At 40.6% G+C, this 18,961-nt stretch overlaps 2 protein-coding genes across 3 annotated transcripts in view; both read right to left on the minus strand.

Annotated features, from left to right (window-relative positions):
• Positions 1-1,354: 1,354 nt before the first annotated feature.
• Positions 1,355-5,497, minus strand: cdca7a (cell division cycle associated 7a). The gene is made up of 10 exons (XM_030429541.1): positions 5,341-5,497; positions 4,467-4,607; positions 4,186-4,308; positions 3,891-4,085; positions 3,708-3,785; positions 3,413-3,604; positions 3,183-3,311; positions 2,938-3,087; positions 2,717-2,853; positions 1,355-2,624 (listed from the first exon to the last, which is right to left on the minus strand). The coding sequence occupies exons 1-10, from the start codon at positions 5,467-5,469 to the stop codon at positions 2,591-2,593; spliced, it is 1,308 nt and encodes a 435-aa protein (XP_030285401.1). The 5' UTR covers positions 5,470-5,497; the 3' UTR covers positions 1,355-2,590.
• A 994-nt stretch (positions 5,498-6,491) lies between these two features.
• map3k20a (mitogen-activated protein kinase kinase kinase 20a) overlaps positions 6,492-18,961 on the minus strand; it is a 31,712-nt gene continuing 19,242 nt past the window's right edge. The window contains exons 11-20 of one of the 2 annotated variants that reach the window (XM_030429413.1): positions 18,010-18,145; positions 13,221-13,265; positions 13,106-13,136; positions 12,873-13,012; positions 12,676-12,738; positions 12,498-12,587; positions 9,904-10,020; positions 9,715-9,789; positions 9,423-9,573; positions 6,492-8,378 (exon numbers count right to left, since the gene is read on the minus strand). In XM_030429413.1, the coding sequence (XP_030285273.1) occupies positions 7,657-8,378; positions 9,423-9,573; positions 9,715-9,789; positions 9,904-10,020; positions 12,498-12,587; positions 12,676-12,738; positions 12,873-13,012; positions 13,106-13,136; positions 13,221-13,265; positions 18,010-18,145 (1,570 nt within the window). In that variant the 3' untranslated portion in view covers positions 6,492-7,656. Of the gene's footprint in view, positions 8,379-9,422; positions 9,574-9,714; positions 9,790-9,903; positions 10,021-12,497; positions 12,588-12,675; positions 12,739-12,872; positions 13,013-13,105; positions 13,137-13,220; positions 13,266-14,679; positions 16,180-18,009; positions 18,146-18,961 lie in introns of those variants that run through there. The other variant, XM_030429414.1, reaches the window with a different exon arrangement.

Here is an 18,961-nt window from a genome sequence, read left to right on the forward strand (position 1 = left end):
CCCTCTGTCCTGCACTGATGGCAGCAAATAATTATAATTTGATAACTGTTTTAGTATTCTGTCGTGCAAAAATGCCAAACCCTCTCTGGTTATCAGCTTCTCAAAGGTGGGGATTTAATGCTGTTTGTAGTTTAGAGCAGTGGTTCCCAACCTGGGGTCCGGGCCCCCCCTAGGGGGGCGCCAGAGATCGCAGGGGGGGCACACAACTTTGTCTGCTTTGAGGTTGTGAGGTTACCAAAATTATATTTGTGCACATTAAATGTATAAAATCCCAATAACACACCCAACTGGATAATCAAAAGTCTGTATAATCCAAATTGAACATATTTTTGGTATTTTTAAATTCATTAAGCCATTTATCACCAACACCCCTATGAGGTAGGCAGGTAGGTAGATAAACTGTGTGTGTGTGTGTGTGTGTTTGTGTGATACACCTGATGACACAAAAAAGGAAGAAATGTATCTATATACATTGTAAAACACGGAGAATAAGAGCAAAAACCTACAACTGTTGTTTATTTTTGCAAATAAAAGTTTGTAATTAATCACTTTATTCTTTCAGTGTATGCGGGTTGGGCCTTCGACACAGGCAAGGGGGGCTTCGAGGAAAAAAGGTTGGGAACCACTGGTTTAGAGCATTTTAAATTGAATATCACTTGGTCAGACGTCACCTCGTATTCTGGAGTATTGTAATCGGCAATTTTCAAAATTATAGTCTTTATACTTTACTAGTTATATCATTAAGGGACAAATGAATAAATCTTGAAACAAGGATTCATTTGCAATGACCGATATCTCCCTTCACCCTTTTTTCATATTCCTAAATCCTTTTTTTATTATTTTTTTTGCTGGCTTTTTGGTGCAGCCAGTGGAAAACAAATCAAACTGCTGTTGATTTATTCCATTTAAGAATGGTGTTTATCCATTTTTGTTGAGTTGTTATTTGCGGCACCACTCAAAACTGTGCAATGACATTTCTCATACCAGCTGCTTTTTTTTACACTTTCATCAATTAATTAAAAAGATTCATAGTCTTTTGTGTTGTACACAATATGCAGGTTAGCACTGCTGTAAACAGTATGTCACATTCAAATTTGGGCCAGCCAAGTCAACTTTTAGCCAATTGACAGTCAGATTCTTACTCCAAAGTAATGCAAACACACAATAAACACTGAGCGCAGCTAGCTAATAGTGATGGAAACATTAATAAACTTCCACCCTTCACATTCAATCAGATCTTCAATCACCAGTAGCATTTCAGGATTTCTCCTCCATGTTTCAATAACAGTAATTATAGCTGCCACTGTTCTGGACAGAGTGATGGTCAAGTCAGAGAAAACTGATCACACAATTCTGCAGTGATTAACGCTTTAATAAAAATGTACAGTTAACCCAATGAGCGCAAAGCAACCATCACCATAACAGACATCAACAGTGCAGTATCACTCCTCTTGTTAGGAGTGCAGCGGCTGATAAATACAAGCAGTGGTGAGATAACCTCCACCTGCCATTACCTTGAAGAAGAAATCTCAACCGTTGATTATTTTGAAACAGTATCATATAATCAGAGCGTGTCCTGCTGCAGGTCGAATGAAGTACATTTCAAAGATGAACGACACAAAGGTTAATTCCATGTCATTTCATGTGGAGTATTACACTTCTGAACAGAAAATGCAGGCCATAACTCTATAGCCACTTCAGTGGCACCTTCAACCATTCCTACTTAACAGTGTAAGGCAGAAAATGAGCCAAAGAGACTGGAGCAGAGCGAGAATGTGCTTTAACAGGATAAAATGATTTACAGGTATGAGATTCCCATTAGAGTGTGCTAATTGTTTCCACACCATTAGTGACAGTTATCTAATGAAGGATATTTAACCAGGCGCTGTAGTATATCACACAGCTCCTCTCGGTTTAGAAGAGAGAGGCAGTGGACCCCAGTCTTTGCCCTTTCCACCTGCACCACCTCAGTACCGTGCAGATCATTCGGCCAGCTCTACAGGACACCCCGACTGAAGCAAACATTCTGTTTAGTGGTTTGTTTTCAACTTTTCAGCAGATTTAAAAATGCGACAGAACTTGTGAAAAATACAAGGATACATTTGCAACTAGAAAAAAAAGGCACAAAGATGGTTCACATGGACTGTGTAGAAAAATATACATTTAAAACAATGTAAAACACAGTTAATCATCTAAACAAGCAGGATGTTTTTTTTGCAGATTCAGCTCAAAAAAAAAAAAAAAAAAAAAAGGATTTTTTTTACATTTTAGGGGGAATATGTACATGAATCATCTTGAAATATTTAAGATCACAGAGGGCTGTCGAGAATTTGGAAAAGATGTCCTTAGTTTACAAATCATGCAAGGGCTCAGCTCATGACAACAGGCAGGAAAATACATGGGAGAACAATAACACAGAACTGGCCTCCCTCCAGATGTCAGTCAATGCTCAAAATATGTGAGCTTTCACAAAAACATGGCATTGTGTTATAATGCTTTAAACGCCAAGAACAATATTTGGACTTTTTTGTGCGTGTAGAAACGGTCATAAAACATGTCAATCTTGTCCTCGATCAGCTTTCTCCAAATTTCAGTCTGAGCTTTCTTCCAACTCCTTTTTCAGGCTGCAGTTAAGAGAAACTTGTGTTAACATCAGATATTAAAATTAAAAAAAAAATTAAACAAACTTCAAAATTCACTTCATTTCTCCACTCACCTTTTCAGGTAGGCGTGCACATTATCGTAGCCATGAAATTTAGCCAGGTAAACCAACACTCCTGTAGCGCAGCGACCGTCTCTGGCCCGACAGAAGCTGCAGTTACAGATGCCTCTGCATGGCGGACACTGCCACTCCTAACCAGGGACAATGAAATCAGTCAGACTTACCCAGCACACAGGTGATCAAATACAAACAGTCTCGTATGTTTAGATACTCACCGGATTCAGCAGGGCATCTCTGACCTCCTCTCCATAGCGGTTACGGAGACAGGGGCCGCAGAACTGACCCCTCACCCCGACACACTCTGGGTTGCGGCAGTTGGTTTTGGTGTCAGTGGTTTTCTGGCGGCACTGGTGGCAAGTGGATCCCTGAAAACAAAGGGAAAATTAGTGTCTTCAACTAAAGAAGCTTGACAATCAAAAGGAGTAAACCGTTTCAGCATTCCAGTGACTGTGGAACCTACGGTAGAGCTGTTGTACACTTTCTCCCGAACGTTGTTGCAGATGTTCTCCAGCTCGCATTCTGTGATTTCATCCACAGGCCGCACTACATGAGGGAGGGCCTTGGTACCATTGAAGGAACGACGACGGGGCTGCACATGAAATAAAGTTAGTTTACTGTACTGTATATTAGCAGAATTTGATGGAACCTAAAAGGTGACATAACATGCAGACCATTAATGATGTGACTTACTGGCTCATCATATTCCTCAAAGTAGCGGCTTTTGCGAACCAGGCTGAACTTGTCCTCGGGTTCCTCCTCTGGAGTAGGGCTGGGGGGTCCATCCACTAGTGTGCGGGACCGTGTGTGGGGACGGGACAAACGCTCCGGGTTTCTTCTAAGAGATCCTGGAGTTCCAATGGGGCGCCAAGTTGTCTGTCGAGGCTGAAGAAATTCAAAATGGTACCGGTTAATGCAGAGCACTGCAAAAGCACAATGTCATGTGGTGAGATGACATATTTTTATTATTATTTTTAGGTGAAATTACCGTGGTGGATGCCGATCTTGCCCTCCGTCTTGGGAAGAGTCCAGGTACTTTGTTCAGCTCTGCCATGAGCTTTGCAAGCTAAAATTAGATAAAATATGAATGAGATTTGACACAATGACAGTGGAGGCTGTTCTGTTCAGTTCACAGTGCCAAATAATATACCCCAAATACAGCAAATAGTACCATTTCTTTGTTCTCCTTGATATTCAGGGCTCTCTTGTCCATGAAGTTCTCCTCTTCATCAGCGTCGGAGTCCTCTACTTTAGTGTGAGCTAGAGGTTCCGATGCAGGTCTCTTCTTGCCCATCTTCTTGGTGGGGAAAGTCATGGCAATCTTGAAGCCATTGGACCTGCGGCCTCGTCTTGGAGAGTCCACTTTCTGAAAGAATATACAACTTGTGGTTAGAAGAACCTTCCAGGACAGTTGATGAAGTTCTGAAATGTGTTGCGATTGTGTTTTTTTTTTTCTTATAACTCACCATGGCTTTCATCTGACTGTTGATCACATTCTCCTCAAACCCGTTGCATGTATCCTCCTCTGATGTAGCCTCGAGCACCTTTGGTTTCTCTGCCATCGTCCTTCTCAATCTCAAGCTGCTCCTCTAGACACAGACAGAATCATTAGTTGCAGCATATACCCTACACAACAACTGACGGATATGTTAAGACTTTGTATTTTTTCATAGCCGCAGTTGCAAAGCCTCCCTATATTCTTAACACTATTTGACAAGAATAGTAAGATTTGGTATTTCATTTTTACCGTATTCGCAAAGCCTCCATCAGAGCCAAAGCTATCGCAGCTGTCATCAGAAGAGGAAGAGGAGGTCTCCATGGGAACTAGCGGGGAGCTGCGGAAGCTCCTCAAACTCATCCTGGTGGATTGAGGCTGGGCTGCCAGTTTCTGTAAGTGATAAATGCACATTTAAATCAATCAATTTAAGGTTACATTTCAAATACAGTCAACAACTTCATCTTAACCACTATCTCCATATCACAAACACGTGGTTTCATTTAAGATCTTGCTTAGGAGGCTTACGTTACAGTAGGGTTACAGATAACACCTGATTTTAGTCATCAATTGACTTCTCAATAAATTGTTTAGTAAGTAAAATATCAGCAAACATCGAATTATACCTCAAACTCAAGCTGGCATGCTTTAACTGCATGATTTGTCTAAAAGCCAGTAACAATTTAGTTTATACCTCCTGTCAAAGAGGCTTAAAACCAGCAAGTGTATTGTTTAAAAAACTTAAAATCATTTAAAAATACTGTAATATGTCAATATAACTGACAGATGTTCAGTAACTGTAAATGAACAGGCTAACATTAATATCATTCCCTTCTTAACTTTGGTTACAATAACTTGGTGTGACATTGTGACTTAAATCCTTTTAATCATTCGTTTTGCTAGTTTGACACATAATAATAGCTTATCATGCAAACTTTTGTAAGCTAGTAAACTCTCAAATGTTAAATTAACGTTTTTAACCGTTACAGGAAGTTGGTATTCAAAGGGTAGCTTAAAACTAACAAAGTCGTCATAACAGGATGTTTTAACATCAACATGATTTAAAATAAAACATTATTAATGACAACAGATTGAATATTAAAGCAGGTAAAGCTGTTTTTCTTACCCTTGAGCGTGTGGCCGGCATTTTTCTTTCTTTCTGTCCAGACAAACAGAGAGACACAAACACACCGTGCAGCAGTTCTGCAGTGAACAAAGCTGTCGCTGTAGCTGCACGAGCCCACACTCGTTTCATTTCCCGCGCCACAGGAAGGTCCTGGAAGCTCTATAAAAAGTAGTCAGGTAGATATATAAATAATAAGCTTTCTGACAACATGAGAGGACAAATATAGAGCCACGGCCCGTTGTTAACCTTTTGAAATGTGTTCTATATTTCTTTGAATAATCAGACATATATAATTCATGACTTTAGGAGGCGTTTAGGAAATGAGAGCGGTGGTTCTTCCGGGTACTGCAGCGTGGCGCGAATTTTTTATTTGACAATTTGCATGTAACGCGGGTAAAATGTTGAACTCCTTCCAACAGTGAAAAGAGGTCAAGTTTTAAAGATTGATTGTGTGTTCAGACTCAAGTTGTGCATAAATGTGCATCTTGCACTGAGTAATTATTTGTTCAGACTTCATAAGATGAATACTTAACTCACACTTTATATGGGTTATAATTGATAAAGCATTAAAGGTACTCGTTGTTAGAAAGTTGTTTCTTTTAGTTGGATTTTGCATTGATTTCATTAACACCTCAACAAACAATGACCAGTACATGATAACATGGAGCCTTAGGGGTGTAGGACAGGTTGGCTGCCATTCCAAAGTGCCAGTTTTTTACAGTTTAGACTCAAAAATCAAATTTTCTTACAAACAGGACCTTTAAAGGATGCAGATGTATTTGCAAAATGGAAGACATGTAAGTTTTATTTAACAGACTGAATAAGGGGAATGATAAGAAAAGATAGGGGAAAGATAGGGCTGGCAGCAAGAGATAAGACAAAAATATGGTGACACTTCTATGTAAACAACAGGAAGTTGATGTGATTGAAGCATGAGAGGGTTGTGGTGAGGCACACCAGAGCAAATAAAACTTTACACTGGTGGGTGTATATGATCACTGTAAAACAATAGAATAAGTAATCCATGTTATATTGCTGTGACAGAAATACTTCTGAAGTAAACACACCAAAGAGGCAGTTCAGGAAGTAAGGAGTTAAAGAAATGAGCTTGAACATTTTTTTATCTCAGGGCATTAAAACAGTTTATTAGGTTACTTGTAAGAAACAGAGATAATAAATACAATCTCTTTTTTATGCAACCACAATGCTGGTCTCCATCAACCATTTACAGTTTGCTTTGCTATTGCTAACTCACATTTTAAAAATTAATCTTGCTTTTTTCAAAACTCTTCACACAGTTCTCCTTACCAACATACAGCTCAGCACAACAGTGAATCTAATTTCCAAAATGCGTTAATTTGTCCAAGTCACACACATCTGATGTTGCCGCATTAAAATGTATATTGCTGTTGTATATTTTGTATATTTTTTTTAGAGACAAGACTTTAAGATTTGATTAGAACAAAAATAAGAAGATTCTTTTATTGCACCTAAGTAGGGCCCTGTCACAGAAATCAATCAGAAATGCTCAAACTTGCAGCAATAGTTTTATTTATTTTGGGGTTGTTTGTTTTTGCCATTTTTGCAATGAGTAATGCACACAATACAGATATAAAAATACAAAAGTGCTAGTCATCCTTGTCACCCTATATTCAACATCACGTTATGTCCTCTCTTGTGATACAACCATCCATCCTTCACTGCTTCCCAAAGGAGAATCTGATCATATGGCTAGTGGTCATAAGCCCTCAACCTCTATAGATGCAGGAACAGAGAGAAAAGGCGTCAGAAAAATCAATGTGACTGAAAGGAAACGGTGAGACAGTGTAATTTTCTATTACATGTAACAGAATTTAGAACATTGAGTAATTTACTGTAATCATGTGTTATATTAGGGGCCTTCAACATTAATGTGATATCTGTTAAGTAACGTTTTTTAAAAAGGATGTAAATGTAAGAAAAGGTAATGACATATGCATTTGGTGTCAAAGTAATTCAAAGTGATTCACTGTTGGTCTGACTGTGTGAGGAGGTTTTAAAAACTGAACTTGATACAGAGAATAGTGAGTTAGAAATGGTAAAAAAAAACTGTAATGGATGAACAACAAAGTCTGAATTGTCCATTTTTGTAATAACAATAAATAGATGCCGAGCTCATTTTGTGAACATGACGAGTGCCTGCTTTTAAAAAATATAAGCTTCACGTGTATTTTATATACATCAGTGTAAATCTCTTACAACGAGCATGTATGCAGACATAATTGATATGTAAAACCTTTTCAGCACATGAAGCTGTCAGGTCATGTGTGGCCTACATTAAGTTCTTCCAGCAGCGCCGCGCCCTCCCCTGCCCCCTCTCCTCTGTCGACCTCTGACTTGTTTATTGTCCTGACGTGGTAATCTCTTCTGTCGCTCCACTTTGATCCACCCTCCATCGCTGGCTTTGGCCCCCTCTTTTTCTTCACTGGGGTTTTCTGTCACAGACAATATACCTGGTATCATAGGGGGGCGGTTCTGTGGTGTGGTGACGCTGTAACTGTTGGACCGTGGCCTCCCTGGCGGTCTCCCGGTTTTGCTGCTTTTATTATGAATATAGTTGACTCTAGTATTGGTCCATGCATGCTCCCTACCCTGCCCCCCTCCCACAGTTAATGTGTTGCCAAAGTAGTTGTTCCTGCGGTGGTCGAGGACTGCTCCAGCACTGACTGGGCGCTCTCTATCCCTCTCTGAGGCGCTTTCTGACGTAGTGCTAGAGGGGCTGCTGCCCTTTGACCCAAGATGGAGAGGGGAGAGTTTGGCCGACAGGCTGGTAGTTGGCGAGGAGCTGCGTGAGTCAATCCAAGAAGATACATGGCTACGGTTACGGTTTGGAGAGCGACGCACAGCTGCAGCATAAGAAAACTCCTGGCTTTCATGTGCAGACAGGAACTGAGGCAGAGTGCGGGCATCAGAGCTGGTGAAGGCAGCAGTCGTATGAAGGGATTTCTGAGTCATCATCTGCCTCTGTCTTACGTTGTACATCCACGTGGGATCAATATCTGAAAAAGGAGATATGCATTGATAAAAAAAATAGGAGCAAAATCAGAATTTAAAGAAACACTATGTAGAAATTCTAACTCAGAATTTAAATATTTACAATACTGACAAAGTAATAATGCAAAGTCAGAAATATAATTTTTTTTCCATAACTGAATAAACAAGCTGTTCTCAGAGGAAAATGAGGTCCCCAGAACACTGTTTGAAGCTAGATAGGTGGCAGGGTCCGCCAAATATAAATAAAGTAACCAGTATGAAACTGTGTTGTCCTTTAAGGTAAGTTTGTTTATTTAGTCATGAAAACAAATAGTTTGTTTATTTAGTTTGTTAAAGGGATATTCCGGTATAAGTTTAATCCATGTTCTAACACACCGTGACACCGAGTAGGACCCCCCCTCTAGAAATAAAGTTTGCAGACTGCTAGCTTAAGTAGTTTTAGCAACCTCAGAAACCAGGTGCAGTAGAGCTCCGCAGCTCAATGATGATCATTACTGCGGGACTCTACTGCACTCGGTAATCGACTCACAGGGCTTCACCAGAACAAGGAAGGCTTCTCGTTCTGTGAGTTTTGTTCATCTTTTCCGACAAATACGGCAACAATATCAAATGTTTGATGCCTCGAAATATGTGCTGGGACCCTATTTCTAATGTTGCTGAAGTTTGGTGCTGTTCTGAGCATTATTTGTGGCTTTTTGATGGCGGTTTATACTTGGACCCATTTACTGCAACGTATTGTTGTCGTGCGGTCATTTCTGAGGATGCTAAAACTACGTAAGTAAGTCTGCAAACTTTATCTCTCGAGGGGGGGTCCTACTCGGTGTCACGGTGTGTTAGAACATGGATTAAACTTACACCGGAATATCCCTTTAAGGCATAAAGAAAATCAGTCAGTGAAGCTCTTTCTCTCTTGATTATCTTTCCCAAAACTACATAGTGCATCTTTAGCAATAACATTTTTGATATCTTATAATTATAGAAATACATGATCTGCATTTGTCCAGCAGTGAAACTCTTACTTTGGCACAAACTATAAATAAAACAATTACCAGAGGCACACTTGTCTCTGGGGTTCCAGTCGATGTCGTTTGGGGTTGTTTCAATGACTAACTCCACAGTCTTGATCTCATCTTGTCCGCCACCGAGACTCCACATCACTGGGCAGCTGTGTCTGGTCGACTTTGGTGATTTGACATCATTCTGAGGTGAAATAAGGACAATATCAGGATATTTGGTGTCAAAAATATTTATACTTGTTGCACAGGTTTCTTTGATTCATTTTCAGTGTTGATTTTGCATTATCTTGTGAGGGAGCCTCCCACAGCTGCCGAAACAACTCACTTCATAATTGACCGTGTAGTCCACTCGCTGGTTCTGCTGTAGCCCAACGATCCATTTGTCCATCACAAAAGGAGGCTGCATTTCAATGACATTAGCTCATAAACAATCTCACTATGGTGACCACAACACAAGGCCAGACACATATCATAGGCAACATCTAGCACTGAACAAATGTGCTTCTGACCACACCTTCGTCATACGCAGCACTTCCAGATCCTGACGGTTGGCGCTGAAGACGACGTCTTTGATGTAGGTTATCGCTACGTCGTCTCCATCTAGCTCAATGTACATTTTCCATTTGCAGTCCTTGAAAAAGAAAAGAGCAAATGGTGAGATAATGCAGGTCTGCTATACGCTCAGAAAAAAGCACCTGATTGTAGGGAAAAGTTTATAATTGCAATATTCTGTGTGGAAAACTTGGTGACTATTGTATATAAACCAACAGCACAACCTAGAGGTGGTTCAACGGCAGTGGCCGCAAAGCCTCACATTATGGGGGAGGACAGAGATTATAACATGAAAATATTCTAAATAAATTGCAAGGGGGTAAAAAGGGGATAATATATTGAATGTATTGTGTGCAAAATATTTAAAAACAACTCATTTAGATAACAAATCTTCATGGACACACTACATGAATGCCTCAACATTGCGGTGAGAATTGTCGCGTTTTAAAAAGGAAAGAAATGTCAGTAAAAGCAAATATTTTTAAGTAGACTCTCTGTTTAACATTTGGTATTATATTTCTCGGTGGGATCCAGGATTAAATTCTTCAAACGATCGATTTGAGGTGATAAGGGTAAAGGTTTTTCCTCTTGAGTTGCTGCATCAAATCCTCTCTGGGAGGCACAAATCTGAACAATTCCCCAGCGCTCTTGTCCTGCATACTGAATGATGACGAAGCAGTAATGATTCTGCCGATCCCCGAAAGCCTGGCCGCAAAAACCGCAGGTCACTGCTTAACCACGCAGGGTTCATGGCACGGGCCAATCCATTGTGTAGTGATCACAGAGAAAGACATCAGAGGAGTGGCACTAACACACTCGTCTGAGGAGCCTTCGCCCTCTCCTGCATCGTCCCTGGGGGCTGGAAGCGGCTCAAAGGGGAAGCTTCAGCAAGCCTCTGGCTCAGAAACACACCAGTGGCCCCGCGCTGGCCTGGTGTCGGCACTGGACGGTCGCACCGGGGCTCCCAGGTCCATGCTAGTCTAATCACTCCAGCAGAAACAATGTCTGGTAATGATGCCTAGGACCCGGGTGCGTCTAATGACAACTCATACATAATTCAGCACCTTTCACTTGGCTGCACGGTGATATCCTCATTAGTAGGGGACCCTCAGTGGCTGTCAGATGGTGGCCGCACAATCGCAGGCCCTCATTTTGTCTTTGAGAAGTGCAGCTGCTTCCATGACATCGCCAGCAAAGAGGGGCGAAGAAAAAAAAAATGCAGTGCGGGTTTGTTTTATTTAGTGCAAAAAAACCTTCCAGTTTGTAAAAACAAGGCTGACACGGAACCTGACACCAGGCAGGGGAAAATAATTAGCTCTCATTTTCTCAGCCTCCTGTTTCCTTCTCCCTGCTGTGTTTTCTACCCACTAAACCACCACATGTCAGAAGAAATGGGAGGCAATTAGCAGGCTCGTTTCAGCCCTGCCGAACACACTGAAAGAGGACTATTTATGATGGGACAATGAACAGCTGAAAGATTAAATAACGTTTGCCTTTTAAAAAGAAAATGACTTCTGGCTAAATGGGCTATTTTTGATTAAATTCAAACAGCAAGTTAAGAGCCACCCTTTCTCCACAGTTTGAGACCCTAACAAAGGGCTGAGAGCGAGTCGAGGTGGATGTGCTACATGGCGGAGAATGAAATGTTTATTTGTCTGGTTTTATGCATGTCTAGTGATGCCTTCAATGGTCAGAGTAACAGCCATCATCATGATTTCCTCAGAACAAACAGCTTCAGCACAAGGAGGCTGATTCAGTCATGGCAAAAACACGATTCTGTGCATCTTTTTACAATTATTACCAAACATATTAAAGATGTTAACAATTTATAATAACCCCGATCAAAGTGGATACAACATTTATTTGCGATTGTCCTCACAGATCGAATGATGCTGTTGATGCATTCAGTGTGTGTGTTACTGATAGGCAAATAAGATGACATTCATTGATGGCAGCGTTGGATTTTTCCTCCTGATTGCGCTGGCACATTCATGACATACTGGCTCGAGACATCCCTGCCATCGGTTTGTAAGGCTGTGTAACTACTGAACGTTGGTAGTTCTATAGCAGGCTAAAACAACTTTTAAAGGTGTAATTTATAAGAATTGGCCACCAAGAATTTATACTCTGTTGTGACTGTTAGCTTGTTAGCTCAGTTAGCCCTGCAGCGGACTACCAGGGAAATGTTAGTGTTTACTTGTTTACTCTTCAACACAATCTGACATCTTTAACACAACGTCAAAACTGTAATTCAATCATACACTGATGATAATTTTAGTACATTTTGTAATGTTTTAATTTACAATTCTTACATGTTGTACATTTAAAGCAGTGAATTAAAAAAATAATAATAATTTTCATGTGTAAAGATGGGTTGTTTCATCAATTTGTATGATTAGATTTGTGCTCTTGTAATGCTAATGAAGGGCTAAATGACTTTAAAAAATGTTTTGAAATGAAGATCTCTGTTTCACCGGCACAAAAAGGGGGAACAAATTACAACAATAACAAAATTAACAACAATAAAAATGTGTGTGTGGTTCACAACAAACTTACAGAATTCCCAGTTCCTGGTTTCCAATGGTACCCAAACACCAGCTCCAAATTAACTGTTTTGCACCTCTCCACCTCCTTTTCCAGCTCATCCTGCGAACCGAAAGAGTATAAACTCAAATTGACACAAGAAACCAAAAAAAAAACAAGTCTTTCTGAAGATGAAGAGGAAACTTTATACCTTCAATAGAGGTGGGAAGTGGACGTGCCCAAGATAATCATTTGTTAGCTTTTCAATCTCAGCCTGCCAAAAAGAAAAAGAAAAGAGACTCACTGTGATTCCAAATTTAAAAGAGAACAGATCTCATCCTGTCAATTATGTGTGTATGAAAAAAAAAAAAATCTGACAGGTGTGGACAATGGTTAACTATGCCTTGCCTTCAGGTGCATGACGTGACCTTTGGATTTGACCCCCATGTCCCGCATGTCGTTTTCCGTGAGCAACAGTAACCTCTTTCCGGTGATGTGATTTTCTTTAAACAAGTCAGCATACAGCTGCATGCCACATGTCCCCTCCGCTGAGATAGAAGAGGAAACACCCAGTTTGTAGAAGCACACAAACAACAAATAAAGAGTCGGACTGAAGATAATCGAGAGTGGTATGAACAAACCTGCGCCAAATATCTGCTGCATCCAGAAATACTGAGGGAATAAAACGATGACATATTAGTTTGTGAACACCTAAATGAATACAAGTGGTTATGATGTTAACACAGTGACACTGACCACATGCTCCTCTGTCCACGTATAGATGTCGAGGGTGGGCAGCAACTGTGTGAAAAACAAAAGACAAATAGAGGTAACAGCAACAGAATCTGGAAGGGCATCTAACATGTGTGTATTCATGATAGACAGAAAATCACAAGACTTAAGTAAATGTTATTAAAATGGAAAATAGGCATGTTTTTCATGTCTTCCAAAGCCATTACTTTTCCGGTTATTGTGCCGTGCGATTAATATGAATTGCCTCTAATGGTCTATATCAAACCGAAATGTCCATCTGACTGATCTAACGTGATCTGTTTGAATGATAAATCATTTATTGCTCATTAAATGTAATCAGGCAGAAACTTGCCAGCCAAAATAAAGATTTCATCATTGTGCTCATGAGACTGGTGTGTAATGACAGAAATAATGCAATGGAAAATTGGAGGAAAGATGACTAAATGAATGAGTAATCCCCCCCCATTCACTGTCTTCTTCCCACGACGTCTGATAACAGCTCAGATTATGAACTGAATGCCGTTCTCAATAGACAGTCGCTGCCATACGTTTTCAGTGCAGCCTCATAAAGCCACTCAGCCCTGCAGCTTTTTCCGCCTCCTCCTGCACTGTGCTCGGAAGTAAACAGATTCAGAAACACTCTGCCATACTGCCAAACTCTCGCTGGAGTGACTTAGCATCACTTTGCAAGCATAAGGGTATTGTGTTTCACAGACGCTTCTTTTATTAAGATCCACAGCGGCTGTTGACAGAGACACCTAGATCAGAAATTCAAAATACGGGCAGAGTTTTTGTGTTTATGTGTGGAATCTGCAGGAAAGTAAAAGATTTTGAGTTTGGTTTAGTTCACACAATTCTGCCACCGTGTGGACTGAAGTGGATGATGGGTAACCAAAGCATGAAAACAGGCAGTTACAAAGTTAAAGGTGCATTATGTGGTTTTGTAAAAGAAACTCAGTAACAATATTTTTAAGCTAATGCAACAAACTCAGACATATTTGTTTTTTTCCATAACTGAATAAACAAGCTGTTCTCAGAGGAAAATAACAGAACATTGTTTGAAGCTAGACAGGTGGCAGGGTCCGTCACATGTAGACAAAGTGAAACAGTATGGAATTGTGTCCGTTTGTTTGTTCAGTGTATTCAGTCATGAAAACTAAGAGTTTGTCTGTTTGCTATAGTTTGTTAAAGCATGTAAAATCACTCAATGAAGTTTTTTCTCTTCTGAATAAAATCTCTTTCCAAACAAATACACAGTGCTCCTTTAAAATCCCAAGAAGCAGCTCCACAAAAACACCAGAGGCAATATATTTTATAACCTCATTAAAACGGTATCTCTTTTCTGTGTTGTATGGCAAACATTTTGGTAATAATAGCAGTAATAAAACATAATAAACCAATTGTCCTTTTCCTACTTTTAGCTCACATATGGAAGTAATAAAATCAATCTAAGTCAGACAGATTGGCAGAGAGTTGAAAGAGATTTATTGACAGAACAGTGAAAGATGATGAAAAAACATCACATCAAGAAGCAGCAAGGCGTCTAATTTGTGATGACTAACAAGTGTGGATGTTGAATGTTTCAGTGTCTTGATTTCACACAAAGAATAATGTAAATAATGGTAAGAGTCCGTGCTAATTGTTTTGTCCACTCTAGCATGTGTAGGGGCTTGATGGCGCAGGAGTACAAGGCGGCGTCTGATTAGCAATATTAGCTCGTGGCAGGACGCTAACAAGCGACAACAGAGGAATACAGAGGATTACATCCTCATGAGACTGACTGATGATAACAAGCAAAGGGAACAATTGAATGGGCTATGCTCAAGGAAGCATGTCCTTCCCCCAGATGAAGCATAATACCTAACTGAACACTAATGCTAATACGATTTTCTCCACTGTAAAGTGCAGGACTTGAGGCTCAGTTAGACCACATGGCTTGATACTGTATGTAAAATGTGTCTGCAGAGGGGAGACATTCTATTAAAATCTTTCTTAAAAACTGTGACTTGTGATTGAGGCCTCTGGAGCAGAAACGTTGCTTGTGTTATTAATTGCTTCCTGATTTTGTCTCGTCTTTTTTTGGCCTCTTTAAAGGGAAAAAAGGTAAAATGACAGAATGAAGCCGACAGTCACACACCAAAGTCCCTCTCCTGCTGTTTTGAACCTGGGTCAGTCAGAGGAAAAAACATGTACTTTCTCATCCTGGTAAGAGACTGCTTCTCAACAACTGCACTCCACCACATCCAGAACAAATTGGCCAATCTTAATGTCAGCAAAATGTCACTTCATCATAAAAGCCTGGCCTTCTCTAAGCAAGTGGCTCACGTGGCTCTTTTCTTCACAGCATGGCACTATACATCCGGTACATTAGGCATACGGTAAATGACATCCATAATATCCATAGGTGAAGGGTTACAAATATATTCTATAATATGTCTTTGTGCTATATTGAGTAAATTCTGAAAGCAAATCAATTCATGTAACTTGGACGAAAGAGAGGAAATAGAATACTTAGACGTGGTTTCCGGGGACAAAGTAAAGATGATTGAAACGTGACTTAACAAGCAATTCATTAAGAAATAGCACTTCCATTGAGTGGGATCACAGTGTTCAACAGATGCAGCTGTGGCGACACAAACACCGGAGGGCTTTATTCACTGTCATCAGACCAAGCGAGGCGTCCCATCCCAACAGTCATGTTGATTTTGTGTCCTTCTCTGACACAGCTCGACACCGAGGAGTTCTGTCTGGCCTGCATGTTGACCTGCATGCCCGAGTGCAGGACAGGCCGGCCAAAGTCCAAGGAAAACACGTCCTCAAAGCCTCTCATCATGGACTGCAGATCCACCTCCTCGTTACCTGAGGTCGTGATCTGACACGACATCTGCGAACTGTTTGATTCCTCCGTCTTACACTGATAGAACGACTTAGCACTTATCTTTTGTGCCACAGGTAAGAAGAGCTGAGAGGCAGAGACAGTTGGAGGGCAGGGTGGAGGGGGTGAAAGAAAAGAGGAGAGGATAGAAAAGAAAAGGAAGTAAGTAATCAAGTAAACCACCAAATAAGTGTAAATAAGAAAGGTTGTCAATTTTAAACCCAAGATGTGATTTAGAAAAAGTGGGTTGTGAAGGAAAGTCAACAGAGTAGAACTATAGAGACAGATAAGGAAAGGAAAGGAAACACAAGAAACTTTACTTGATTTAAACTTTTGTTTTTTACTATTGACATATACAAAGATGGACAACATGACAACTCTTCAAGAGTGAGGCCAAACATCTTGATCACCCCCTGGTGGCCAGCTGCAGTAAAAGTCATAAACCATGTCGCTGGTGTTTGTTAGTTTGATGGTTTTTCAACAATATTGTTAATTTCTTAGTAATGCATTGATTTTGATAAAAACATTTATTTAGATGGCGTGTATGTTTAGATGAGTACAATTTGAAGCTGGTCAGTTTAAATTATGGTGAAGCAGTTATGGGTGGTTTAAAATATAGAGTTATACAGGGCTATCATCTTTACGTTCTATTGAGTGCCATTCTAGTTAGTTATTTGATGCTACAAAAAGGGGGTGAAATGTCACAGTTGACATCAGAGCCATGCTTGTGATTGAGTAGGCTTGTGTATAGGCGGGAACCGTGGATCGATTAAGGGAAATCTGGATTATAATGAAAGCTGCTCAGTAGTGCATGAGGCCAAAAAAATTCAACTTCCTGGGTGCAAAATGGAAGTCATGCGTGCCGACTTGAGACTTACGCCAGTCGATCAGCTAATTTTCGGTTTCTTGAATGGAGATAAGACAATTCCATGGTGCGGCTCCTCTAGAGTTTCCAAATGTTAGTGGACTGAATGACTCAAACTCCTTTAGTGAAATGATTCATTTCGCGAGGGGTTGTGACGCTCAAACAAATGTATCCAGCGGCTCTTTCACAATGGAGGCTTATGAGAAAAGGTATTTTTGGATGACAGTGCATTACACGATGTTGTAATTACACAGTTTGGCCACTATACCAATGTCTATTCCTGGAGGTTTTGACAGGATACCACATTTCCATCACCCGATCACTACTGCGCAGACTCCGGCTCCAAATTACGTCACCAGCGTGAGATGGCAGCATTCGTTGGCTTCATTTTCATATATTGGCAGGAAGAGGAGACTGGTCGCCCATCTTTATTTATGTCAATGTTTCCAGCTCCGATTAAAGGAAGTGTCTTTTGTGGCGTGAGAGCCTCCAAGATATCTATACTGTAGACTACTGCAGCATTCAGCCACACACAGTTTCAAGATAACAACTGCATTTCGTTCACAGAAACACAAGTGAAAACAAGTAAATACCAGAATACAATCTGTTGTGTCTTTTGCATGCAAAAAATATAATGCAGGCAAACAAAAGAAAGCCATGAACAGCAGGTCGGATGCTGGACGCTCACTATTCAACATGAACTCTAATGAGGTAATGCAGCCCTCACTCTGTGCATCATGATGCAAATGTACTTGTTGGGCACCCATGCACTACACTGCACATAAATGCAGCACTGCCATATACACAGTACATAATGTGCTTTTACTTTACTTTTCATTCCATACTGCTAATTTTCATTTCACTGCCTTCCAATTTCCACTTCACCCAACAGGAAGATCACAGGAATTCTGTCCCTGTCATAATGGGATTGAGGAAACACGCATGTGAACAGCAGTGTAAACACGAGGTGCTGTGACCACTCAACGGTAGGCGGCGTCTGTCCTGAGTATGAAGGTGGACGCAAGGTGGATAAGGGATAATGAGGAACTCACCGGGGCGTTGGACTGTTCAATGAGTTTGCGCTCCCACATCTTCAGACGCCGCTCCCGCTCCTTCAGCTCCTGTTCCTTGGTGCTCAGATCTCTCTCCAGCTTCTTAAGTCTCTCAAGTGTGGCTTCAATCTCACACCTACAGGACACAGCGACGGAAACAATGTGAGGTTTAGATACATTAGCGCCTGGTATAATTTATTATACACATACATACAGGCTTTAAGATTTGAAAATATTTGTGATGGACTTTTCTCCTTTTTGGACAGTGTGACAGTTAAAAGGCAAGCAGAACATGTGTAGAGAAACATGGATATGACTTACTGACCCGTCACAGATGTATCAAATTCTGCACAGACATCAATCAAATATTCCACATTTGTTTATGGCTGCATCATTAAATGTAAATGTTTTAGAAAACTTTGGGACATCCACTAGAAACTGAAACGCAGCTTTGTCGGTTTGAAGGATGTTTGGCTGCACAGCATCTGTTTGTAATATCTAACCCACACGTTTCTTTTCATTGAATGTGTTGACAATAACAAAACATTCAATGTCACCAGCCTTATAATGTAAACAGCACCGTGTAAGGAGTGGTGAAATTAATCTCAGTGCCTGGACAGTAAGCAGTGACACATAAAACAAATAAAAAATAAAACAACAACAAAAAGTCCTCTGTAAACAACCCAGTGATGCCCTGCAGTCACAAGGTGATTAGTCTGTGTGTGAGGCTTTGAATGCGAAGGACAGGACAACGTCTCATGTTTACCTCATACTGGGGAAGTTTGTTTTGCCCAGCAGGTGGGGCCGCACAGTGTGTTGTGGAAATCCATGCTGAGCTTCAGCCTGAAAGAACTCTGTTCTCACGCATAAGCACATGCAGCCGAGGCAGGAAAGCCCATCCTTACTGCTCCCAGTCCTCCACTTCCTCCACCCTGACGCTTCCACCTCAGTT

The sequence above is a fragment of the Sparus aurata genome, chromosome 9 (assembly GCF_900880675.1).
Source record: "Sparus aurata chromosome 9, fSpaAur1.1, whole genome shotgun sequence".
Lineage (NCBI taxonomy): Eukaryota > Metazoa > Chordata > Actinopteri > Spariformes > Sparidae > Sparus > Sparus aurata.